At 43.0% G+C, this 27,036-nt stretch overlaps 1 protein-coding gene across 16 annotated transcripts in view; it reads left to right on the plus strand.

Moving 5' to 3' along the window:
• Window positions 1-27,036, plus strand: part of svila (supervillin a) — an 85,265-nt gene that overhangs the window by 29,818 nt on the left and 28,411 nt on the right. For 6 of the 16 annotated variants that reach the window (XM_035654778.1, XM_035654820.1, XM_035654863.1 and 3 more), the window contains exons 1-15: window positions 1,732-2,168; window positions 7,421-7,484; window positions 9,239-9,330; window positions 10,641-10,704; window positions 10,809-10,951; window positions 11,040-11,763; window positions 16,830-16,913; window positions 18,308-19,177; window positions 19,629-19,796; window positions 20,528-20,562; window positions 22,759-22,823; window positions 23,398-23,534; window positions 25,004-25,099; window positions 25,513-25,855; window positions 26,801-26,857. In XM_035654778.1, coding sequence (XP_035510671.1) covers window positions 2,111-2,168; window positions 7,421-7,484; window positions 9,239-9,330; window positions 10,641-10,704; window positions 10,809-10,951; window positions 11,040-11,763; window positions 16,830-16,913; window positions 18,308-19,177; window positions 19,629-19,796; window positions 20,528-20,562; window positions 22,759-22,823; window positions 23,398-23,534; window positions 25,004-25,099; window positions 25,513-25,855; window positions 26,801-26,857 — 3,000 coding nt within the window. In that variant the 5' untranslated portion in view covers window positions 1,732-2,110. Of the gene's footprint in view, window positions 1-1,729; window positions 2,169-7,420; window positions 7,485-9,238; window positions 9,331-10,640; window positions 10,705-10,800; window positions 10,952-11,039; window positions 11,764-16,829; window positions 16,914-18,307; window positions 19,178-19,628; window positions 19,797-20,527; window positions 20,563-22,758; window positions 22,824-23,397; window positions 23,535-25,003; window positions 25,100-25,512; window positions 25,856-26,800; window positions 26,858-27,036 lie in introns of those variants that run through there. The other 10 variants (XM_035654795.1, XM_035654835.1, XM_035654896.1 and 7 more) reach the window with 8 other exon arrangements.

Consider the following 27,036-nt stretch of genomic DNA (forward strand, 5'->3'; position numbering starts at 1 on the left):
GTAAACGATGAATGATTGAAATTCAAATGAAACAGTAACAGCTGTCTTTGTTTGATGCTAGCCTCTTTAGCTCACTTATTTCCATTTAGACTACTCCAATTTGCATTCCCTAACCAGATACAGCCACATGATCATTATAGATTGATCTTATTAATGCTCTATAAATTAACCAGCTGTCAGTCTGCCATCAGTTTGATGAATTACAGTTCTAGCCCTGAATGTTGGTGCTGCAAATGACAGAGTTAAAGTGTTGCGTGCAGGTAGCGCTCTTCCCATCCACTCACCCTCTGCGTGAAGTGGCAGGTTTGTGATGTATGCGTGTGTGTGTGTGTGTGTCTGCGCAGTTCACATGCTGAGCCAGATGAGCTCATCTCGGAGAATGATCCAAACATGCCACCTCTGAAGTTTACACACCCCAGACAGTCAGTCAGGCTGCTTCTTTACACACCTGTGTAGCCCTTTATGGTGAGGCTGGAAGGTTTTATGTGATTTGACAAATGTTATGATGTGATAAACCTGGTCTGCGTTGGTGTTTTTTTTTAAACAAAACCTAGCTTAGATTTACAAGGCGTTTAGGACAAGTGCGCTGAGATCTGTGTATTGTGAAAGTCACAGCAAGTCAACGGCATTCTCAGGGTCCTTCTAATTGCTATTCTTGCCATTCTGCAGCCACTGAACTGAGAAACTGACGTTTGCGACCGCTTCCGTCCACTAAACCTGCTTTATGTTGGAGCCTGGGTGTTTGGCTCTGACAGCTTTTGCTCTGTATGCTGCAGAGAGATAAGATATCGCTCGTCTGTTTCCCAACAGCATCTGAAAAGCGGCGTTGGGCTTCACGCCAGACTCCCTGCATTGCCCTCTGAGTACAATGATAAGCATGTCATCGTCACGTTGATGCATAGGTGAGGTGTGTGTGCAATTGCTTTTGTCTGGTTGTTGGCATTCACTTGGAGCCTAATCATACTAGGAAATGGGTTTATACACACCGTGGCTCAGGGAATATCACTTTATGTGTGCTTTGGGATGCACAAACACTTCTGATGAGTGTCTTAAAAGGAGAATTGTGGGGCCATCAATAAATCAGCCTATTTTTCTTCCTCTTGCGCCTCTTTTCAGCTGCTCTAGGAGGAACCAACGTGTTAAGCATAATGACACCATTACTCACAAGTGAACATAGCAGAACTCAGATTCTCTGTCTGTCTCATTACCGTTTGCACACTCTCTCTTTCCCTTCCTGACTTTGTTTCACTATTGCTCTCTTTCGTACCCTCTTTGTCCCTCCCACCTCCTCTCTCTCTCTCTCATCTTCTCTCTCTGTCCTCTCCTCTTCTGTTCTCTCTCTGCCTCTCTCCGTGCTCCTTCTGCTCTCTGCCTCTCTCTCTCTCTCTGCTGTTCCTTTTATTTTGTCCCCGCTGAGAGATGACTGGAATTTCTCATCTGGCTGAGAGGGTCATTTTAACTTTCTCCTCTTCGCCTTGCTGACTTTGTTTCCACTCCCATCCACCCTGCCTGTGCTCTCTCTCTCTCCCCTCCGTTTCTGACGCTATGCACCGGTTTCTTTGGCATCCCGCTCGTGTGTGCGAGCCAAGGGAAGGCAGCACTCTCCTGGGACACTCCTAACTATCTCTGTCTCTCACACACACTCTTTTTTTCTCTCCTATCTGTGCCTATCAGGCTCATTCTGTACTGTAGCATGCAATCTGTAGGAGGGATGGGGCCTAATTTGCTTGCCTTGGCTAATGAGCTTAGCCTGTGCTGAGCAGCTTTCAGCCCTGCAGGTTGTTGTAGTGGGCACTGGTTAGCCCGTAGAGGTTAGCGAGGGAAACCAGAGCAGAGGAGTGGATCTCAGAAGGGGCAGAGCTGCAGCCACAGCTTCACCACTCCTCTGTTTGCCTACCAGGACCACCTATACTTGTACCGACACTGCGGCTGGGACGTCTCTCTCTCCTCTCTCCTCTCTCCCCACCCTCCCTCCTCTGCCTCTCTCTAACGCTACCTGACTCCCCTCTGTCTGTCCCGGAGCACTGACAAACTGCTTTTTGTAGCTGCATCACCTCTCAGGCAGCTGCCCCCTCTTTCCATCTCTTTCTGCCCTGACTTTGTTGCCAAAATGTACCGGAACCCGTGGATCTCGAATTACCTGACTCACGTCAAGTTTTGCAGCCAAGGTAAGAGCAGCGACTCGGGGCTCTGCAGCTCGGGGCAGAGCTGAGATTTGCAGCTCAGGCTGAGAGCTTGGGGACAGGTTACTCTGGTTGTGGAGCTGGGAATCTGAGCTCGTGGAAGTTGGCAGGCAACAAACTGCAGGCTCCTTTCCTTTCGGCTTACTGTCCTGCTTTCCAGCCAGCTGTCCTTTGCACTGCAGCTGTAGCCTCCAAGGACACTACGTAGCAGAGATAAGGGACTCTTGACAGTGCAGGGGGCTGTTTTAGGGAAGAAGCTATTTCTAGGCTCCACAGCTACTTGGACTCAGATTTGGGAAAGTGTAGTCGCATGTGTGGATGTATTTTTAGGCTTTACAGTTGCCACACTGCTGTGTATGTGTGCACTGGTGCTCGATAACAAACCAAATGTATTCAATTATCAACCTAAATTTACTCTAATCGCAATTATAAGATGGATGAATTCCAAATAAGTTAACCTCCAATAAGAAGTTTAACTTAAACAAGTCAGCCCAAAAGCCAAGGACTTAGTCACGCATTTAAAATGAATAAATAAAAATAAATGAATTGATTTCAGTGAAATTGACACAATCAGTGAATTTCACTTGCAGGCCAAAGTAAATATGTGCATCCTGACAATGCTATCCTGTGAGGACAGGAATTAGTGAAGAATTTATAGGAAGAATGTCCCTCGACACTGAACGTTTTCTCCTATTAGGTAATAATCTGCCTAACTGACAGTTAGCAAGCTAGCTAGTTTGTAGAGTTTCCCCCTTTGTCTTTAACTCTGCCAGGGGCAGGCACGGCGCTACAGCGAGCTAGGGGGCGCTAGAGCTACGTCACAAGTCTGCGTAACAGTTAAACGCCCTCAAGCTTTTTTTTATATTTTAAAATAAATAATGTAAGAGTTAATAACCAGCCATTCTGTTCCCAATCCCACCTGATAAATGCACTTCTTGTACTGTATATGTTGTAGTATGTGTTTCCAGCTGCATTATTGTGCTGTCCAGTGCTGAAGTTTTTCACTCATGCACGTGAAAGACATTTTTGTCTTTGCCTTGTGGTCACTTGTTTTTTAGGCTTAGGGCTATTTTGTTTAACATTCTTTGGCCAAATTCGGTTAAAAACAACATTTATATCGAATTTGTGCCCTATCTGCTTTTATTGATAAAAACTGAAGTCATGAAAACTGTTGTCTTAGCACCCCACATAGTGATCAAGCTCCAGCAGAGAGTATAAATCCTGGTGGAGTAATGACTCAGTACAGAGATATTCGAAAGGAGCTTGGAATGCTGATTAGTGCTAGCATATTTCTGCTTCATATCTCTTTGCTGTTCGAACTGCTGCAGCACTGTGAGCAGTCACAACGTACAAATGCAGATCCCACCCTTCTGGTTGCGTACATTGAATAAGCTTTTTTTAAGCTCAGATTGTATGTATATGGTAGTGTGTTTATGCTATAACCGTTTTCGCCTTGCTTAAAGTTTTGCAATATATTGAATTATAACCCCTGTATTGTGATATGTATTGTATCGCCAGATTCTTGCCGATACATAGCCCTGTTTAATACTAAGTAGTTATACTGTAATTAATCAGAACACTTGTGAGTCAGCATACTTATGTTTACATGGTATCATTGCTTAGGTAAATTAATAAATCATCCAGCCCTGTTGTGCACAGCCTTTGTGTGTGATAGATGATTATGCACTGCTGACTGGCCACAGGTCTATGTCTGCTTCTCAGAGTGCTTTTCATTCCCACCCTTTTCTATAATATTTTCTGAGTGAGAACTGAGTGTTGAGATCTGGCTTCTCCATGCTAAACTGTCTGGGAATCCACAACAGGTGGCCCCCGGGTTCAGGCTTTTGCACGAGCAGCAGGACTGGTCTTTTTGGGGGGGGAAGAATGGTTTAAATGTGTCAGTGTAACTGCCCTTTGCTCACTGTTTCCTTGAGATTGAGCTGCTTGTATACTCATTGTTAAAGACATAATTGGCTTATTGTCACATAAGTCTACTGTTTGTAGCTACGGCCTCACCTAATTTCTGATTCTCCATCTGTTTTTTTAATGCTTTTCCTCTTAAGCCTTTCTCAGTCAGGCTTTAGTTACAACTTGAATCTCGCAGCAGGCAGGGTGAAGGCGGAGTAGGTGGGCAACTGTCGGGGGGATGTTAATACTTAAACATGCACACACGCGTGCACATGTAGTGTGATGTAATGCAGACAGTTAAAGAGTGACACGTTTCCTTTTGGGCTCGCTGTAATCCCAGGAATTGAAGTTAATCCTGTATCTCAATTTGGACATGTGCTCAGCCCCTGATGCCTCTGTGGTTACCACATTGAGTGTTTTTGTGTGTTAAGACCATGTAAGGATTGCAGTTTGATTGACACAACCACTCCACTCTTCTTCTGAATGGTTCCCCATTTAATGTCATGTGTTATAACTGTGAGGTTAGACCTGAGCCTGATGTTAAAGTCGGATTTGTCAGAGCAGAGCATTCCCATTTACAACTTAGTTTCTTTGATACCTTCACTTAAAATGCTTTTCCTCACTTCAGAGCCTGACTCCACTGAATCATGAAATCATTTTATCCCCATGTTTTATCAGTGTCAAGCCGCTTTTACAGCCTCATCAACACACACGGGGCACGTTGCTGAGGAATTCCTGGCGCATTCCCTCCCGGCTATAGCAGCCATAGTGTTTCTGTAGATTACAGCCAGCATCAAAGGCTCTGCCACATCTGTGATCATTGTGGAGGTTTTTATGCCTGTGTCTGGAATGACGAATGTGTAGAGGCTTTTCGAGGGGGTCACCCATGATGGCCTACATGCCACTATGTATAAGCTGTATGAGGTGTAAAAGGAATACAGGTCTGGGTTGTGGAGAACTCTATATGGTAAAGCTGACAATAGCCTCAGACAGCTGCTTTTGTTATTTTCACACTAGCAGCTAATTAACCTTTACTGTTGCATCTGGTTTTGTTTCACACACTTGCTTGAAGGGAAATTCTAGTATTTGTCAACTTGGGATTTATTCTTAAATTTTTGACCTTTATGACTGTTGGTCATGATAACATTTTGCTTGCCACCTACATTGCAGAGATCTGGGAAACACAGACTCTGGTAACAACGTGTTGATTGAGGCAAAGAGTGTGAGCCTCCTACAGCTTTCCAAAGAAAGTAATCCCATGGAAAAAACGTTGTAGTGGTTTGCTGCTGTAGCAAACTGCATAGAGATTGTAGCGCTATTAACTACAACTGGACCCTTCATTTATCATATAGTGGCATTCAATAAAAACTGCACCTTGTGTACTTTTTTTTTTTTTCTTGGAAAACAATTTATCATTATATTTGCTACTATTTCACTAGAATGCACACATGCTAAATCAATGGATAACATAAAAAAAACATACTACAGGTGTAGTAGGGATGTGCATCTCCAACACTGAGGCTGATGCAATATGTGTCTTGATGCCAAAGGTTTGATACATTAAAGCACCAGTGTGTAGGATTTAGTGGCATCTAGCAGTCAAGTTTCAAGTTAGATTGCAACTAACTGAATACCACTCGCATCTGTATTTGAGGACCTGGGAATAAGAACAGGCTGTGAAATGTGAAGGAGAAACTATGGAGGAAATTAATTATAAACTAATCAGAATTTACTGATGCAAAGATGTTAGAAATAATGCATCCAGATTTCATCCCAAATTGTATCCGGTTCACACTTTCTTTAATGGGTGCAGTCAGTTATCATCCCTAATGTGTAGGTTTTAGTGGGAAAATCAGCTACATTTCACAGAGATTCAACTCATCTGCTGTGAACACATGGCTAGTTATTAGATTGCTGCATAATAAAACTGTTAAAAGCAGGATTGGACTGTGGGCGCAGGATTTATCTAACCATTGTTTTATACTTTGAAATATCTGCTACAAAGCTGTCAACCTAATCTTTGGATCATCGTCAAAGGAAAACACAATCTACTCCGATAACCAGGATTATGATTCAAGGCTCACAAGGAATGAGCCGTGTTTTCACCAGCCGTATTCCACCCAGCTGAAACAATACACGACTATCCCCAAACACACTCAGACACGCCGCCCTCTCCAAATAAGCCTTCTTTCTTCTCAAATGATGTTTTGCTTAAGTAGGAGGGATTTAAAGCATCAACCCAAACATCCTTAATAAGGACTAACAGATCTGGAATGGGTGGTTAGGGGGTGGGCGGCCTCTGGGGAGAGGTTAGGGGTTTGGGTGGAGCAGTGGGGGAGTCGAGGGGGCGTCACGCGGCCCTGAGGTGAACTCGGAGAGGATGGAAGTGGGACCACATGTTTATCCCGAAATTGCACGGCTCTGGCCACTCTGAGGTCCGAGGGCAGCCAAAACCGCACGTTTGAGATTTGGAGTCAATAACTGAAGCAGACAGACATTCCTTAAAGGGATGCTCCGCGCAACTCGCATTCCTCACAAGACTGTTTATGATGCTTAATACCCACTAATGCCCCTTTTCTTGGTAATGAGGCTGTATTTCTCTGTAGGCAGGTGTTTATGTCACGTTTTGCCCTCATTTACTGACTCTGGCCATTTTCCTAATAGACACCAGACTTTATTAGGGTAGATTGTTAACTCTTGTCTAAATTGAGCTTAATCACATGCTGTGGCTTCATAATAGTGTGTTCGCAAGGTTTGGGGAATTGGACAGTCTCGTTGTCTGTCTGGTCATGCTGTCCCTTATCTGTATTCATGGAGGGTATGAAAGTGCTGCCCAGCGACAACGATGTGCTCGGCTCCTCCTGGCAACGTCCCAGCTGCACGGCAACCTTGACGTGTGATTAGACTTTACAGTGTCTGTCTCAGTGACACACACGCAGTCACTCCTCTGTCAAACCCTTTAAGCTATGACCTCATGCACAGCACATAGACTGATACTTAGGATGGAGACAGTCACCGTCTCTGGATGGAAGTGCTGTAATGATTTGTGTGGCGGGGTTTGGGGGTCGGATGGGTGCAAGCCTTTTTACTGCACAGATCACTTATTATTTGATGTGATTCAGTCAGGCAGGCAGATTATTGTTTTCCACATCGTTTGTTTTCTCTGTGGAAGTCCACTTAATTAATGTGGTTCCGTGCCAAGGACCTGCTCGGAGACTGGCTAGTTCGCCTTAAGATACCTCGCTGCTATGTGTGTCTGTTCATTAAAAGCTAAAATGAATGAGCACTGTGACATGACTGACTGTTACACTCTTTTCTTCTGTCCACAGGACTTGGGAGTGAGACCCCCATTAAACTAAGCAATCCCAGATTGCTACAGAAGAGAGCTTTGAGGTAAGATATGCTAAAAAACTTCCTGTGTTGTCGACTTTGATCAGGTTTAAATTTCTACTGTGTTAGGTTACTTTAAGACCTTGTGAATAAAAACATAGGTTCGTAAAGAGATCATTTAAATATGAACGATTCCATGTGGGGACCTCAATAAATCATTACCAAGTCTCTGGTCTCTCCTAGTGGTGGTACTGAAAAATAGTGTGGTAAACAGCAATGCCCAGCTTATTTTTCTGCAAACATAAATGTATGCAGATCTGAATGACTTTACAACCATTACAGTCACACAAATATTCTAGGGTCTTTAATTTTGAGATGTTAATATAAATACCATAAACAAATGAGAACATCACCACTCTGCATTGAGAGTTTTGACTCACGGTGGGAGGCGCCAGGCTGCTACAAACAAACCTCAAGTCAAGTCAAGGCAGATATTATGGAATCACTATATGGCCATGTGCGATTTCCAAACTGCGGAAGCTGCAATGTTTTGATAAAGGTAAAGTGTGACAGTCTTTACTGATAAACGTACTGTTGTGCTGCGGAGACTGCCTACAAATTTTGTTTTACATATGTAAAAACACGTTTGGTTGGTACAGCCGTCAACGAATGATGACAAATCCTGATTTGAATAGTTCTTTTAGTGGAAATGAAAATTTTGATGCAAACAGGATCATTACTACTACTACTACTATTACTTACTACTAATCCTGAATTATATCATATTATTTTTTTGTATTAAAAAGGTCAGAAAATGGACTCAGTAATGTCAGTTACACAGCAAAATCTAAATCCATCCATTGAACACATCCTTAGTGTTGTACTTTGATTGCGGAAACCAACCGATAGCAGTGATAAAGCTTGGGTACTTCACAGGGCCAGTGTCCAAGCTCTGTGAGAGTGAAACTAAAAGATAAGCTCACTTTGCTGTTTGGCAGTGTTAGACTTGCCTGCTGCAGCATTAGTAGGATTGCTCAGCATCATGTTGTTGGCCGGGTGTCAAATACACAACCACGTCCACACATTAGCCTCCATATAGGAAGTTTCCTTTAAGGCAGTGAGGATGCCAGGCATGGTGACAGCAAGTTGGTGCAAAACTGTGTGGGCGTGTCTTTGACTTGAAAACATTGTGCATGTAGGGATTAGACATTAGAAGATCATGAAGGCAGATGCTGTTATGATAGAAAATAATGTCTATGTATCAGTGTGTTCACAACTCGGATTGCTGGAATCGGCAGAACCGCAAAGTCATGTTTTCCCAATTCTTGGACGGTGTCCTCACGTTTTCTCACATCCATAATCTACTGGCAATTCTTTTATGGCTGTATTGTAACTCTGTGGTTTTGAATTAAATCCATAAATGACTTCAATATGTTTCTGAGAGAGAAATTTGCTGTGTGTGAGGCAGAGGGTGTGATGAGGGTAAAACCTTCTCATAATTTCTAGATAAATATTTGGGAATTCAAGACTCGATGAAATTTACAGGTTGAAATCCAAAAGTATTGTTAGATGATTAACTGTCTGTTTTTGTAGCTTCATACACAATCCATTGGCTGATTGACTAGATACTTGAACATCATTCAAGCTGATGCTGCTTCCAGCAATGTTTTTTAATGATTTGGACGGCTGTTTGATCAGATTCAGATTCATTCAGTGAGCCCCTACAACTGCTTACACTGTCGCTCTATAAACAAATCCAGTTTCCCACAACTCAGCCCTGTTTCAATAACAGTTGGTATTTTTCCTGCACCCCTCAGCTTCCAGAAAGAATTCTCCTTTGACGAAAAAGACGACCCAGCCAAAAGCACCAAGGATATAGATGTTAGTCTCTTGGCCAATCTCCCCAAAGGTGAGTAAGGCCTTTTTTATTTCTGCCTGCTTGTAAATGGGCCTCACAATGTCAGCTTTCCCAGGGTTTTTGAATTCACTGTTGTGCAACAGGAGCCTGTGTGCCAGGTGGATCCATGTCAAGATTTGTCTTAAACCAGTTTTTCTACAAACACAGACGTCAAATATTGTACATAAGCTGCTGCACTCTCTATTTCCTTGACAGGCTCCATTTAGTCCAAAATGTAGGTCCAATAAAGAGTTATGATCCTATAGAGGTCTGTCGGTCTGTCAAGTCCCATTGGATGGTGAATGAAATAAATACAATGAGCTGTTGAAGGTCACTTTTTGGTTAGCGCTTTACAAGCTGTGATTTGGGCAATAAGAAAGAAAGTATGTGAATGTGAATTGAAACTTTAAAGTGGTTCCATTTCTATGGATCAGATGGGAAAGTGAAACCGGTCATCAAGAAGCATGATTTTCTGGTGTATCTATAACTTGTGCAGCTTTACTAGGGGATAGGTTGTCCAAATATATCTCATTAATGTATCTTGTAATGTACAAAAAGTTTTAAGATGTTCAAACATAAGTATGATGATAAAATGTTACTAGGTCCAGCAGTCAATAGTGAAACATTTTTGTTTTTAACTTAACAGGAAGATAATAAGGGTTGGCCTTCAATATCTAGTTCTGTTTTGGATCTGGTTACCTTTCGGCATAATACTTGCATAATATTTGTTAAGCTCAGACACTAACAGACCCCTTATCAAACGTGTTATCTCTCCCTGCCTCATTGGGCTTTTTTTTATTTGCAGAGACGGATGTACTGACTCATTTCTAGCTCCTGGTGGCCAATGCTTGTACTGGCTGAAATTACAAACGTCACTGAATTAACTATAGCTTATTACTCAATAAATATCTTGACAACAGGCCACAAGGAGACTTTTTTCTGTTGTCTAGTTAACATACTCTTTGCAAATGGGTGTGTGCACTCAGTTAAAGATAGCGAATGCAACAACACCACCAACATACTGATGACTCATCTTGACTGAAATGATTTAGCTGATTGCCTCAGGTCAATTCTAGAAGTTGGAATCTCCCAAGAAGACTTTTATGCCATTAATAAACTTGCAGTAATGGATTTTTCTGGCAACTTGGGGACCACAAAAACAGGCTCTAAACACAACACTTGCATTATCATATTAAAAAGTTGTTTTGGCCAACATGTTAGCAAACAGTTGTTTGGGTTTCTTGATTCAGAACATTGCAAACAAAACATATGTTTTCCTTTTACTGAGCTTTTATACTATTATGTTTTTTTTTCTTCCTTAGTCTCTGAATTGAGGAAACGATTTGAAGGCATTACCACAAGCACAAGTGACTGGGAAATGAACAGGTGAGGTTATAATGCATGTAAGGACTGCAGGCATTTTTGATAATGATAATGTTGTGGAGGATAATAACACGTCTGAGGTTGACTACTTTTCTGTCCATGTGTAGAAAGGAACGTATCGCTCGCCGGTTGGAGGGCATAGAGGGTGAGGTGCATCCGTCGCTGCTGCCTAGCTTAGTGGCCAACCGGCTTCTGGAGGAGGACACACCACGATACACCAGGGCCTCTGACCCCTGTGAGCCCTGTGGTGGTGCGACAAATACAGTACCTAAACAATTTTTGCATTCTTTTCTTGTGCTTCTATAGAAATAACTGACTGTCTTCTCTCTGTCCTCTAGTTACAGTCCAGCGGTATGGTGTGGAAGGATTCGAAAGCCCAGAAATGCAGCTGACTGCTCCAGAGCGCCAGTCCAGGGCTCGATGCAGACCTGACCCCAAGTCTTCAATCCACACAGACCCTGTCTACAGTTCAGGTTCTACTACCAATGCCCCAGAGCTGGAGTCCAAGGCCGAACGCATCGCCCGCTACAAGGCGGAGCGGCGCCGGCAGTTGGCCGAGCGCTATGGCATCTCTTTAGATCAGGAGCCAGACATGGACTGTCCCTCCCGCTACACTCGCACCCAGAAGGAGTCGGAAGGCTCAGAAAGGCGAAACAGAGAGGAGTTGATGGGGGAGGATGGGAGGGACATCACCTTGAGTTCTTATACCAGTACCTCTGCCACTAGCCCGAGGGTGGGACGCACAGCACCACAGCACAGCCACCCCGACCCCGGTTATGAGACAGGTCGAACCAGGGTGGACTCGTTCTCAGAGAGGGAGAGACTGATGAACCTGGAGAATCAACGCCGAGCTGCTCCTCCAGAGCCGCCTTCCTCATACATGGATGTGACATCATTGCCCTCAGCTGCCAGGGTGCCCGCCAAGGACTATTCAGTCACAGGGATGCCACCCAGTTCACCCAAGCTGAGCAGGCAACCTTCCCTCTCCTCACCCAAACACGGGGTATCTCCTGGGGACCTATTCATCGAGCAGCAGGCCCACAACATCCTCAGCAGACAGGGGTGAGTGGTCTTGATCGCTGTTCCTTTTTGTCCTCATCTTTTTTTATCCCTATTTATCCCTAAAGTAGTTTCCTTCTATATTTAAGAAACCGAGTAGATATGAAGGCTTTCTGGTTGAATACCCTGTCTCCTCTGCTCTGTGTTTGATATCTCATTAGCAGACCATTCCCTTTCTAGGGTCCAGACCCCAACTTCCCTTCAAATCCTTATACACAAGGTTCAAGCATGGTTTCCATGTTAGCCAGAACCTCGCTGTATCATTCTCTTTAATAGATGTACTCGCTGTGACAGTGTTATCCATCAGACTTCCTCTCCTCCCTCTATCTCTGTCCCGCTTATCCATACATGTCCAAGGTCGTCCTGTTGGCAGGATTGTGGTTTCATAGCAGGTCAGGCAACCTGAGCTTGTTGTGGAACTTTGAGTGCAGACCAAGTCCCACTGAGATCTACAGCAGGGCTCGCAAAATACATGGGCAGATAAATACAAAATATATGTGTTGTGTTTCTGTTCCAGAGATTTCAGGTGCATCTGTTGATGAAAGTAAATTACTAGACTTTAAATTCCCCAAAAAGTCTAACTGGCCAAGCTGTTGCTATTTGGTTAGGAAGAGCTATTAACCAGGCTGGAACCAAGTATGTAGCTGATCCCACATTGTTAAAGAGAATTGATCCTCCTCTCATTGATGGGGATCATGGCACCACATACTGCCTCAAAGGATAGTTCTAGTTTATGACAACCTGCGTCCTATCTGTAATTACAACATAGTACTCAAGTTATGCTGTCCCATCAATCACAGTTTTCAGACCGCATTTATGGTTTAACTTCAACATACCTTAAGTAGCTGTGCTTGCACCAATGTGGGATTATTGAGTGGCCAAAGTGGGCAGAGTGGGCAATGCCGCTGGCCCTTCAAGGCTCATGGTTGTCTTTGTGTTAAATTGCTAACTTGCCCATGTTTTGTCATATAATACAAAACAAAAATTATGTGATGAACACTTTAAAATGGGTCTTGCATTTTTACCTAATCTCGATTCACCTGAAGTGAAGTTCATTATCTGTCCATAGTCAACATGCAACCCAGAATTTTTGACTGAATAGACTGCACATGTGGACCCGACCAATTTATTACCACCATTCATTAATTTGTTGTAGCGATGTTGTCCTGTTCCCAGTTCTCAGCTTTTACTTTGGTTTGTGTAATGTTATCATAACTGAAAAAAATACACAAATTAAGAAATAAATTGCAATCATCCTAATTGGTTCAGCCAATACTGATTAGCAGCTCCAGTGCTCACTAAATTAGATATTCATTAAATACGTGATTTTGAGCATGACATATGGCTGTTCTTATAGTGGGCTTTTTTTCCCAATAGAACACTGTAAAATAAGGCACTCATAGCCCAAAGTATTGCTTCAAAAAGTAAAAATTTTTTGGTTTTAAAGACCCTAACAGACAGCAAATGTTTATTTTCTAGAGTGTGTTATGCTATCTTTATTAGTGGTTTTATCTGAAGCAGATAAGTAAGTAGTAAGGAATGTTTTGGCTCCACTACTGATAGTACAGATAGCATCAGCATGTGCACCGCAATATATTTCTATTTCTTATTTCTGTAACAACAAGCTGGCCCAGCCCAGATCTTGACCAAGCTTTGGCCCTGTAGTCTGTGTTTCTAACGAAAAGATGAAGATTATTCTACACCCATCTACACTGTCATTCCCTATCCTATGTTTCTGTCTGCATCACTGTTCCTTAATCCCTCTCTCAGGTTTCAAAACTTGGCCTGTGTGTGTCTGTGGTGCAGGGAGGGTGTTGTGTTACTGGGCGGCTCAGTGTGACTCCACGGTCAGATCTGTGACCCACAGCTGGGTTTGATCAAGACCAGCGAGGCCTGATGGGAAAGAAGCAAATAGGGGAGCATCCCGTCTACCTATTCTCAGGGTATCTGTGGGCCCTTCAAGTCTGACACGGATAGCTACATTTTAGGACTTAGTAGTAAAATGTTATGAACAAAGGCCATCCTTTTTTAACCATGTAATGACCCTGAGTTTCAAAGTTCATTCTTGACCTTGGAATGTGTCTGTTTTACTAGGCGCAGTTGAACATAATGTTCCTTAAAATAGCGTTTGAAGATGCTGTCAATCGTCAATGTTGGCCATCCTCTATTTGTGGCCATTTATTCTTTACAGTATAAAAAACATCTTTCAAATCTTTAAAAGCTCTTCCATCCCATTATATAACAAAAATGTTGTTCTTTTTAAGTATCAAATCAAAATATCCAAAATAGTTCAACAGAATCAGTTATTATTAGGAAAGATCTGAGCCCTCCACCAGGACATTTTCTTACTTAAATGTAGCATTGAGTATTTTTTGTTAGACAGCAGTTAAGTTGAAGTGAGATTGATTGTTGCCATTAATTTTATAATTTAAAACCAAAAAAAGACAACATGTAAGATGCCTTTTTTTTAACCTGTATTGGATTAGACAGGAAAAAGATATGAAACACAGCACAGTTCCATGGCTTAAAATCAAACAGGAACATCTTAACCACTCGGCCACAAGGACACCCTGTCCTGCAGTGATTATGACGTCCATGTGATCAGAGCTGATACTCGGCAGGCTCGGATCCATTCGGATGCACTCTGGTATTAGAGGTATTGACACACAGACCCAAGATCTGTGGCAATAAAACAAGATTCTACAGTACCTGACCCAATTAGACTGAGTAAAATTTGGAACCCATCCAACTTGGATCCTCTCTTTCTGTATTCATGACTGAGGGGCATTCCCCTTCATTTTGTTGAACTCAGGCCTGTGCTTAATGAAAGTTATTAGGCTATTTGTCTTTATGCAGCATCAGAGGTGCAGCGTGACTCATCTGCCTTCTGACTGTGGTGGAATGAGATTTCCTTTGAATATCTGCCTCAGTAGATAAGACCTGAGTTAGACAGGTCTGACCTTAGTGAGCCTCTTGAGCTCTCTTGATTGTTTTATTCCACATAACATGGATACAGTCTGTTGCCAGATCTGATCTGATATAAGTCAACGTGAACTTAGTGCTAGTTCTGGGCTGTTGCTAGTGCCGGTTCATAGTTGATTTAAGCTAGACAGCCATGTCATTACATCACTGGTACATCTGTATATGTCTCCAACTTTAGCAATTGTTACCAAGGTTATCTGGCTGTCTAGCTGTTGGTCAGCTAACATTACCCAAGCAAGCATAGCTACTATTTTCTCACATCAATGTAACGATACCAGGAAACAGTAGCTAGCTCAATGTTACATTCATAACGACTATGTTATGTTTGTATCATTGACGTGATATATTAGTAGCATGCTAAAGAGCTAATATATACATACCTGGCTGGCTACAAGGTGCCCCCAACTCCTGACGTGAGTGGTTCTTGATTCTAGACCAGCAAAAAAAAAAGCCAAAAGCCAGTTCTTTGGTTGTCAAAATGCAAAGATTGGTTTGAGATTAAGCAAGGGCTCCAGACCAGCCCTCAAACTGCTTTGGTGGATAATGGATAAGACATATTCTGTTGTTCTAGTAATCTATCTATAAAGCAAGAAATGTCTGTCTGTCTGTCTGTGTGCCCGGCTGCCAAAATATCTCGTGCAGCATCAGGAACTGGCAGACTGGCACACCTGAAAAACAACGGAGCAGTTTCAACATGCCGCCTGCCTGTGTGGTCTTAACGTGGTGTGCCCAAACCGTCGGCTCTGTGTTTGACTAGCAACACCATCACGTCTAATAAATATTTCATAAAGCTGATCATTCGAATTCCCTGCTGGCATTGCCCAAACGATAGCCCACATACGCCCACGTGCGGCACCAGAGCAATCCACTGCCAGAGCCGTGTATGAAGGTGGGTTTTCCAGTTGCTCTTCGCCCGCGTGTCCAATCTAACCACGCAGACACTTTCTATACATCCAATAATCGGATGCTGTTATCACCAGTGTAGCTGATTTGAGATCTGACCACACAACCATCGCTGTCACAAGTGCACGAAGTTTACACTTTTGTTCGCTCCAATCACAATTATTACCATAATGACAACTCCACAGCCAGGGGCCTCAAAACTGACTCCCTCACTCGCAAGACCACACATGTTTTACACACCCGCGACAGTTTTTCCGGCCGTGCCAGACGGCTGTTGCGGCCGCTGCGCGGCGCAACAGCAACAATGCCCACAGCAAGGACCGGTCGGCTAGGAAACAGGCCGCGCCAGGAGGAACAGACCTTCTCCACGTAGGTACAGCTGTGGTATTTTTTTCCCTCCATATAGCCCAGTATGTCAACAGAACACCAGTTACCCAGTTCCCGCTACGTTACTGTTGTTTGGTCCGCTGTCACACCGCTTGCTTTTGTGGGACATTTCCTCTTTATTAACGTTGAGTGAGAGACCTCGTGCAGTTATCAGACTGTCTGACCCGACATGCGGCTCGTTCTCCCGCGCCGGCGGCTTATCCCATTCACACCTGTAGGGAGCGCCGCTAACGCAAATAGATGCGTACCCTGCCGCATACTCCCTCCCAGAGGCAAGATCAGCCGGAGAGCAACATTTCCCTCTCCCGCCCGCATCTGGTGTCTTCTCACACCAGAGGACGGGTGGCGGAGCGAAATTGGGTCGATCGACACTCTCCTTCTCTCTCTCTGATGTATGCCTGACCTATATTTACTGGACTAAATACTATACGCTTAAAATTCGTCCCTCGGGCCAGCCCACTTCCACAACACAACTCCCACCTCTTGGCATGCCCATGGAAAAAGCTAACTTACACCCTCACACTTTTCTATAGGCCAGAGCAATACATACTTCCTACGGGCTACTAGTTTCTCAAAAACCACAAATGTCTCACCCGGCAGCTGAACTTGTATTCTTAGCAGGGTTTTACTCGTGGCCAAGACTATTCTCACTCTGGTCAAGCTAAATGTGAAGTCAGTGGTGTGTGTAATGTAGTGGTGTGTCTGTGTGTTTCAAGAAAAAAGTCTGAATACTGAATCTAGACTTTGAGCCACCTACCAACTCATTCATGTCTCCCATCGGGTTTCCATTGGTACAGTGCGAGGGCGAACCTGAGCACTGATTGGTTCCTCCAGACTGATGCTGAGGGCGAGACCCATTCCCTCATCAACTGGCCCTCGAGGTACACCCAGGCTGGTTGTGTCCCAATATCACCTGCCATGTTGCCATTCAGCTGGACTTACCAAAGCCCTACAAATCTTATGAGCAGTGCTTCTTAAATAGTACGGCAGAACAGAACCCAATACTGTTCCCTACATTACGATACTGTCTTCTCATCTCATAGGGTTAAACTTCATTTACAGTTTTGGTCCTGGGCTGATTATAAGACACAAATGTTTAAGAAGCTCTGCTTTGAGAGTCAACTGACATCACATCATGATCATCTTCATTGCCACAAGCTCCTGTTCCCTTTGCTTCAGACCATAACATAATTTGCCATGCCCCTGTTGCTGTGTTCAGTTTAACCCCCATGTGAACAGAAATGTTTAAAGGAACATATTATATTAAACATATTAAGTATAACACATCTGGTGGTGATGTTGCTGTATTGCTTATTTTCTTGTGTAAAACACTTACCAAATATCACTCACTATAGGTTTGGGGACATATCTTCCACTCCTCTTTTTTTCTTTGGCATTCTATCAAGAATTGGGCCCCAAATAGTGCTGGGTTTAATTTAAAAATTTTCACTACCATTGTTAATACAAACACATTTTGGTACAGATACTGATATGAACTTGTTGAGTCCATGGGTACAGTACAAACATAAATTTCTAATATCCATTTTGGCATGACTTTTCTTTTATAGTTCAAAACTGAGAACATGATTACCATAGAAGTAAGAAGAAGAAAGAACAATAGGAGTTCATATACAGATATTTCCCATGTTCACATGCAAATATATAGCATTTTTAAATAACCCAACCTATTCAGAAAATATCAGTATATGGCATGCCTGACCATGGCACATAGTGACGCTGCTTAAAGCCTGTAAATCAAGTGGAGTGGAATAAAAATCGAACCAAAAAGTCTAATGTTTATTAGATGATCAACATAATAGTTAGTTGTAGCTCTTATTTCAATACATTTCTTTGTAGAACAGGCATATGTTTTTCTTCCAGTCTACCAAAACATGCCAGATTTCTCAGTGGTTCAGCATTTAATGTCTTAACAAAAGCAGCCAGAACACAGGAAGGTTGCCATAAATAAGATGGGGCAAATAGATGAAACTTATCAGTATTATAATTTAGAAAATATCTAAATGTTTTGATATTTGACCATTTTTGGTACTTGAATCTAAGGATACAATGCGGTCATTTATGGAAAAGTATTGCAGTTTGGTACCCAGCCATAATACCAAACAAAAGAAAGATCAGCTGCTCCCCTCATGCTGAGAGTTTGAGTGCTGTGTTTGTCTTCTCTTTTTATAAGTATAATAGAGATCTTTATGAATGTAAGAGACATATGCGTTGTCTATTCATGCTATATCTTAACCAGTCCTTTGTTTCCCTGAAGAATCAGAGTTAGGGAGAGGCTTGCCAGAGAGGAGGGCCGCCAAAGGAGCCCAGAGCTGGGAAATGTTACAGAAAACCTGGTGTACCGCAGACAATTTCAACACCAGACCCCAACTTCTACACACTACCACACAGACCCAGCAGGTCCGCAGCAGGCTTACTCCTATCCCCAACATCACCCCCAGGCTCAGCTCACCCGACAAGAAGTTAGCAGTTTCCCCAGTTACCTGTCCATGGCCTCTGGTCCCACATCCAGAGCCGGGCAGCAACAGCAGCCCCAGGAGGAAGAAACTGAAGAGCTGGGGAACGTGAAGACAGAGGGCCTTCTGAGGAGTAGGAAAGCAGTGCTTCCCTCTGAGATCCGCCGCCGGGAGCGGAGCACTGAGGACCCACGGAGAGGAAGGGGGGAAGAGGAGTTAGGGATGTCCAGGGCACTGAGTCTCAGCCAGGCAAGGGATGCTGAGGTAGAGGACCCTGCAAGAGGAGGACACAGAGGTAGAACCAGGTGGGACGAAACAGAGCACACCTCTCGTCTGCAGGCATCAGAGAGCAGGCCCAGAGAGCGTGAAAATGCCATCTATATCCACAAAGGGGTGGCTGCTACCCACATCCAGCCCAGAGCGGTGCATGCAGGCCTGGGAAACTCCACCTCCAGTACTGCCCTGAGCCGCTCAGTGTCAGATGCTGGGGATCCACGAGGGCCCAATCAGAGGAACCTGCAGTACCAGGCCTACGACCCCCGAGAGGCCAGGGAGGATGAAGGTTTCAGTACCCGAGAAAATCACCAAGACACCCGGGTGTCTGTGGCCCAGCTCAGACATTCCTACATGGAGAGCACCACCACCCCTCCAACCAGCCGCAGGAATGAGCTGTAGGTGGCAAAGTAAAATGCTGCTCACTGGCTGGCTTCTCTAGAACTCACACTGGTGCTTGTTACCTAACATCGGCTGGCTACTGAATGACTAACAAGCAACTTAAGGCTGCAGTGACGTTAACACCAAAGTTAGTTTCTAATCTGTAGAAATGGCATTCATGCGTTATTTGGCCAACACTAAGCTTCCTGGGATGTTTGTTTTTTGTTCTTTATTGGCACTGTGACTTGCCAGTGAACGCGAGCATGCTTTTACTGCAAATAATTTTGCATGGTCTTCCTCATACTTGTTTTTCAAAACATGGGTTGTGTGTGAGTGTGCAAACCTACACCTCTGCTTTAAAGCATTTGCATTTTTGCAACCAGTCCCTCTCTATCTCTTCCTCACCATGCTGTATTTTCTCTTTCCTTTGGGTATCTGTTTGTCTCTCTCCTTGGTTGACCCCTCCAGTGAGGTTGAGGGGGACAGGGCACTCGCAGGCTACGAGGCCCCATGGAGAGGGGAGAGGGGCAGGGGGCGCAGGCCCCGGCAATATATCTGTCCCGGGGAGAGTAGAAAGACCTCTGAGAGGTTTAGGACACAGCCCATCACTTCTGCTGAGCGCCAGGAGACTGATAGGTACTGCTCTGGACTCAAGAATGCATGGCTGAGAGTGAAGACTGCTGGGAAATGTCCATATGATCATGCATGTCAAAGAAATCATAGCATAATGTTGATTTTTGTAATATCTGATGCACATAAATGTTGATTCCAATGAGGTTTTTGTTGCACTATACTGCATAATCATTAAGTTTGCTATGATAATTCTTTAGTATGTAGTAAGTCCATAATCAGACTAATGCCATGAGCTGGATCATATTTTACCACAGGCCAATGGGTGTGACACACACAGACATGTACACACTCACTTTCTTCTTGATTTTGCCCCGCTCTCTAACAACATTAGCAAACAGGGAAGCTTAAAGACCAAAGGTCCCACTGATTGGGTCTTGGCAGCGGTCATCACATGTGACCATACCAAGTAAGCATGAATTGGCCATTGTTAGTAATCACTCCCTGAAACCATGGAACTGGACAGACTTCTCTAATGCTGTCTAATTCTCTAGCTTAGTCTGCTTTACTTGTTTCCCCTTTTCATTTATTCTCCTAACACTCGCCGTCACATTACCAGCATACCAGAAACAAAGTCCTGCTTCTTCTCACTGCATCTCCTCACCTCCACAGTGACTAGCCTTCTCCTTCCTGTATCTAACAACTCACCACCCTCTGATATTACGGAGTTATGAGTTATTGTTGCATGGATACTACAAGCTTTTGCTAATTTTCTTTTTCTTTTTGCACTATGGAAGGTCCTGCGTCAGTTCAGATCTTGCTTCCACTGAAGGTAAGTCATTTTTTCCCCCATAAAGATTTGAAGGTTTTAGGGGAGAATTGATGGTTAAAATGCAAGTGTAATTGCTGATGAACATAGACATTCAAGGTGCTTTGTACATATTTTCTCACATGTACATAAAGTAAATGTGAGGCTCATGAACTACTATAGCCTCTCTACGCAAGTGTTTGAAGTAATTGATTAAGCATGGCTAGCTTTAGTGGAATTATCAGCATTGTTACTCGGCTGGAACTTCCAGTTGCGTAACGTTTGACAGCACATTTACAGCAGCAGTGAAAGCGATGCAGTTTTGTTTGCAGGTGATGAATCATACAGGGACTCTGTTTTTAGTGTCATTGTGTCATTTTGACTTACTGCTACCAAAAGCACACATTATATTTTGGTTCTTAAAAGGGTTTCACCAAATGTCCACCAAAAACTTACTTCTCTGAGTAAATGAATTCTCATCAGTTTTTGGATGGGCTGAGCTGATGAGATCATGGTGATGTAAAAAGCACCCAGTTAGGTTTATGATACTTGCAGGTCTTCATTGTAGGACAGGCAATGTTATCTGCCATTTTGTTTATACAGCTGCCAATGAAAACAACATGATTGACATGATTATCTGGAGCTTCACAGTTGCAGCCAACCACAAATGAACAAAATGTGACTTTCCAGTGGCTTTATAGCAAAGCTTCAGGAATAGACACAAGGGTGGAGGCCGAATGACTCAAATCTCCCTCTTTAAGGTCTTATTTTTTTTTAACAGGAAAACACAACATTTTGAAGTGGAGTTTATGGAGTCGTTACTTGTGCTCACAGTAGCATAACAGCACAGCAGCTGAGGGCAGAACCAGCTCATCTGCTTCTCATAAGCACACACGCTTTCTGTACAGACAGAATTAAAGGGAGCAGATCTCAGTGCAGCGGCGTCAGTCAAAGGGAATAGTTGTTTGGTGATGTCATGTCATATGTCTTATAGAGAGAGTATGCGAGTGTGTGTGCAGCCATGCCTCTCACACCTGTCTGAGCTCTGCATAGTCTCCCCAATGACGCCAGTCACAGGTTTTGTGGTTTGTCTTTGCTCCCGGCTATAAAGCCAGATGGTGCTGTGGGTTTGTAATGATGAAGGTAAACATGATGATGGTGATCAGTGAATTTGAAATGCATTACACTTCCAAATGTGTTACCTAGAAAAGAGAGAGTCTTCTTTTATCGCAATAGATGGGCATTTAGTTGAACCTCAGAGGAGTTTTGCATCTCAACAGTGAATTTGTTGTCTCATATTAGTAAAATTGCGCCAAAAGACGACTACACAATTAAAACTTAAGTTAATAATGAAATATGTGTTAAGGGAAGATACTTGTTTGCTTGAAGTATAACATTTTAGATATAAAAATAGCTCTGCATTGTATTGCACAGAGCATTTCTAACCAAGTCTTGGAGCTGGCGTCAACGTAATTCGCTAGCTAAAATTCTGAGTGGTAAACCTATCACCATTATCACTGTAAATTGCATCTACTGTATATACTGTGTAAAAACAGAAAGCACGACAGGCATAGCAACAGTAATGAAGGAGGGCGAGGCTTAGTAAAATGTAAATTATTTGTCTTCAAATTATTTACTCCACAAATAACCTTTTATGGGAAACCTGATTTTCAAAATGGTAGCAAATTAATTTCATCACATTTATTTATTGTAGTTCCAAACACGGGTCAAGCTCTAAAACCGCTAGATGCTACATTTCCCATAATGCAGATGACATCAATATGACATCATCAGGGTTATTTTCTCAGACTTGTCAAAGCTTCTCCAGAGCCTTCGAAGACATTATGTACCTGTTTTCATAGGCTATGAGTATTATTCTCCATGACAAGTAAACTGATCTTTATGTGTAAAATTAGTGGCGATCATCTTCAACCCCTTAATGTCCACTTTTCACCCTCCCTCAAGTAGCTTTAAGGTTTGAAAAATCATCTTATTCGCTCTCTGTGTGACTATGTATTCTGTATTATTAGTTGCACCATTCCGTCAGTTAGAAATATTCCTATATTTTGCATAATCTTGGACACATTTCCCCAACCTTCAGCCTAACATATTTGGTATTTTAGAATCTGATATCTTCGCTAGAATTTAAAATAAAGAATTGTAAGTTTGAGCAAAGTTTAGTTGATGTCTTCTTCCCCCTCTTCTCTCTCTTTTCTGCAGCTGATGAAGAGAAGCTAGATGAACGGGCCAAGCTGAGCGTAGCAGCCAAGCGCTCTCTCTTCAGGGTAAGCTTCAACTATCCTGTTTGCCCTCTCATTTCCACTGAGCACATGCTGGTTGCACACACCAAGTACGGAGAAATGTGCTTCCAATCAAGGACACAAACATTGACTCCGTCTGTCCTTTGTCCTCTGATTCCTGTGAGGATTTAGAGATGAAAACTACTCATGATTTGGTTTCAGCACAAGCATTCCACAGGAACAAGCATTTTAATGGAGTACACTTTACTCCGCGCTACATGCCGTGTAGTCTTAGTTGCTTAAGCTCAAGTCAGTAGAAACTTTCATTTACAAACAGCTTTGATACAATTGTAATGAACTCAATCATCTGTCTTTAATCACGGTTATGCAAATTTTTCTAGCCATATGGTAATCTATTCCAGCAGCCAATTCAGTCATCGCACCAACTGCTACTTTCTTTGCAAATATTCTGTCAAAGCCAATGTTTCATCAGTTTGTCACTTGTAACCCAACCTTACAACAACCCATTGAACTTACCTACCTACTAGAGTTCAGGTGAAGTGGAACATACCTTTGAGCTATAACGTTTCTTCATGGTTACCCCAACATTTCTATCCAGGAACTGGAGAAGAGCATTGATGGCGGAGCCCCTAAAGCACGGTCCAGGAATGCAGCGGTGGACAGGAGATTAAGACGGACACAAGACCGATCCAGAACACAGCCAGTCACCACTGAGGAAGTAGTCATTGCTGCCACGTAAGTCTGGAAGTTACTTCATTTAAAGCTGACGTTAAAGGAAAGGTTTGACATTTTTGAGTTAGATGAGAAGATCAATACCACTTTCAGGTCTGTGTGAAAGTAGATCCAAAAAAAGGGGTTAGGCTTAGCTCAGCATAAAATGAAACTGAAGAATGGTACTCACTGCCCTTAGCTGCTGGTCGCCAGAAAATAACTACAGCATGCAACTCTACATTAAACCATGGACCATTTTGTGTACACATTAAATCTGGAGTAGGTAATTTTTTTTAATTAAAATATATTTTTTTGTGATATTTGCTGAAACTTTCCCTATACTCTTCACAAACAGTGGGACATGAGACAGATAATCTGATAAAAATTAGTTTTCTCTGGCTCATTTTGGCACTTCTGCACCTACTGCAGCTTTAAAAAAAAAAAAAAAAAATTTACATCAGGTGAGTGGTGACTTTAGAGGTTATTGTAAATGTATTTTTGAACATGAGAAGAGAGCCAGGCTGGCTGTTATCCTCCTAGCTTTCAGTCCTTTATGCTAAACTAAGCTAACTTCTAGGGTAACTAGATTCATATTTAGCATATGGGAGTGGTATCACTCTTCTAATCTAACGCTCAAGAAGAAAGTGAACGAGTATGTGGCAAACTATTCCTTAAATTAAGCACAACTAGAATGCTTTAAAGGGTCAGTTCACCTAAATTACAATATATTTCTCATTCACGCCTCATGGTATATAGCCACAATTTCTGAGACCTGAGATACCTGCTTCCACCCCAATTGACCTTTTTCACAGCAGCCATTTTAACATGAAATAGTAGAGTAAACACTGGTGTTACAAATAATGTTGGATAAGGTTCCGTTACATTCAGGTCAGACTGACTCCCGGCATTCAAATTAACTGAAAATTCAACAGCAATGTCTCTTTCAGGAGACGATATTCCCATTGCTCTGGTTTATCCACTGACCTCACTCCGAACAGTTTCGTAACTAAACCACAGCAATAGTCCTTTTTTTGAAAACTGTAAACAATGGATTCTGAATTATCCAGAGCAGCAAGGGACACTGTAATTTTCCAATGCAGCCAGTCAATAAATTTCCATCTACCTCTCGACTTCAGTAGGGATAAGTGAGACATATGTTTTGTGTAATTAGGGTGAACCTACTTTTTCAATATTTGGAACTTCTATCCACAAGCTTTATAGATAAATAGCAGTGTTTCTAATGTTGTCAACCTGATAGCTTATCCATTACATTTTCCGCTCTGGCCATGACACAGAACTTCCATAAATATCTGAAATTAAATTTTGGTTTAAACATTCAGCCTTCTTTCTGCTTTATATTCCTTTCTCTTAGCCTCACCATTTTCTTAATTACCTGGAAATCATCTGGTTCATTCCCTTCTGTCACCTGTGTGTTTTCTCTGTCACCTCTCTCTCTCTGTGCGCGACTTTGTCCCTGTCCTTGGCTACTGCAGCGTCCCCACTCACGTGCCACACACGGTGACTGTTCACACTGCTGTAGCACGCGTACCCAGCCCCACCCTAGTTCGCAGCACTGTCCCGCCATACAGGTACATGGCACGAATATGAACGCTCGCACCGACCCACAGTGTGTGACTAACTGACTGATCTTTACTGAATGCTGCTCATTGACCACGACAAAGCGTTCTTTCAGAGTTGTATTCTCACAAGTGGGTTTTACCCTACAGGATGTGAATGAGTGTGAGGTCCTAATGCACAGTGTTTATTTTTTTGAGTTTTGGTGCCCTCCTGTGTGCTCGGAGGAAACTACATTATTGAATTCTTTAAGAAGACTACAGGGATTTTACTGAATATTATAGCTTTGTTTGTGGTGGGCATGACTCACTCACTGCTGCCTGCCATGTAGCATGCCACCTCCTAGCTTGCATGAGCCCCTCCCATGCTTACTTAAAGTCTCCCTTTCTCCTACCTCTTTTCCCCCTGGCTGTCATCCTGCCCTCAGCCTACAGGCAACCTCGCAGCAGAACGCCGCCACCCGGGAGGCCCGGCAGATACAGGATACTCACGAGGTCCAGAGATCCAAGCCGGTGTCCACAGTCGAGGAAATAGACCAGAGCCAGAGCCACGGTCGGAGCCGCAGTCAGAGCCAGGGTCAGTACCAAGATCAGGGCCAGGGTCAGGAGGAGCCTGACCTCTGCACCCTTAGCCTAGCAGAAAAGATGGCGCTGTTCAACCGACTGGCTCAGCCTCCCACCAGGGTTACCCGCACCAGAGGGGACACACGCCAGCGCAGGGCCAACACTCGCTACCAGACACAGCCCATCACACTGGGAGATATGGAGCAGGTAGGGGAGGAACACAATCGCAGTTTATCCTGTAGAATAACTTTTCTCATTCACGTATTTAATTTATTCTAACCTTAATTCTAATGAGAAGATATAAATGTTTAAAAAAAAAACATTACCATATTTTTAGCTATAAAGTGTGATCTTTATGCTGTATACACTGGGAATTTTAAAGGAATAGGCTGGTGTTTGTTTGATCCGTGCACAAGTCGAAATGTAAAAAACTAATGTTCTGTGGTTTTATGAAAGTGACTAAGTGGCTAAATATACTGCGCACCATGGGCAGTTACAATGGTTGTCTGGAGTCTCATCACTATGAGAATGCCAGGCCAAAGCAGAGACTTTAGGGGGTAACTGCACCCGAGGAGAAACTGTTGTTTTTACATTGTGTGCATGGACTAAACAAATGAGGTACTATGTGTCAAATTACACTATGGAAAAACTAAATTGGAATATTAAGTAAAGATCAAGGCCATAACATAGGTTAAAGGTCCAGTGTGTGACATTTAGGAGGATCTATTGTCAGAAATGGAAAATAAAATTCATAGGTATGTTTTCATTAGTGTATAATCACCAGAAGATAATAATAGTTGTGTTTCTGTTACCTTAGAATGAGACGTTTTTATCTACAGAGCGGGTCCTCTTCTGCTGAGTCCGCCATGTTGAACCACCATGTTTCTACAGTAGCCCAGAACGGAAAATCCAAACACTGGCTGCAGATAGGGCTGCAACCATAGTTTCTCCTACACGCTTGGTTGACACAAGGTGTTTTAGTTGGTTGTAATATGCAGTCTCACCACTGGATCCCACTAAATCCTACACACTGGTCTTTTAAGAAAATATGAATCATGAGAGTTTCATTCAGGTACAGTATGACCCATTCCTGCTTTCAAAATAGAGAATACATGAACCATGCATTGTAGCATGTGCGTGTTTCTGCCCCAGGAGTCTTCAGACATAGATGAACAGGAACTATGTGACAGCCCAGTAGAGCACCTACAAGTAAGGTTCCTCTGAACAATCACCATGCATTTGCCTGAGACAGTGGAGGCTGACACAGCTGGAGCACTCTTCTCAGAAATGAGCATACGTTTCTGTGAACAACACGTGCTGTATGGCATTTCATTACTGGCCCGTATCCATGTTGTGTGATTTCACTATGAATGTACAGTGCATGGCAA

This window comes from Morone saxatilis, unplaced genomic scaffold (assembly GCF_004916995.1).
Source record: "Morone saxatilis isolate NCDOM2014 unplaced genomic scaffold, NCSU_SB_2.0 Contig0, whole genome shotgun sequence".
In the NCBI taxonomy this organism is placed as follows: Eukaryota; Metazoa; Chordata; class Actinopteri; family Moronidae; genus Morone; species Morone saxatilis.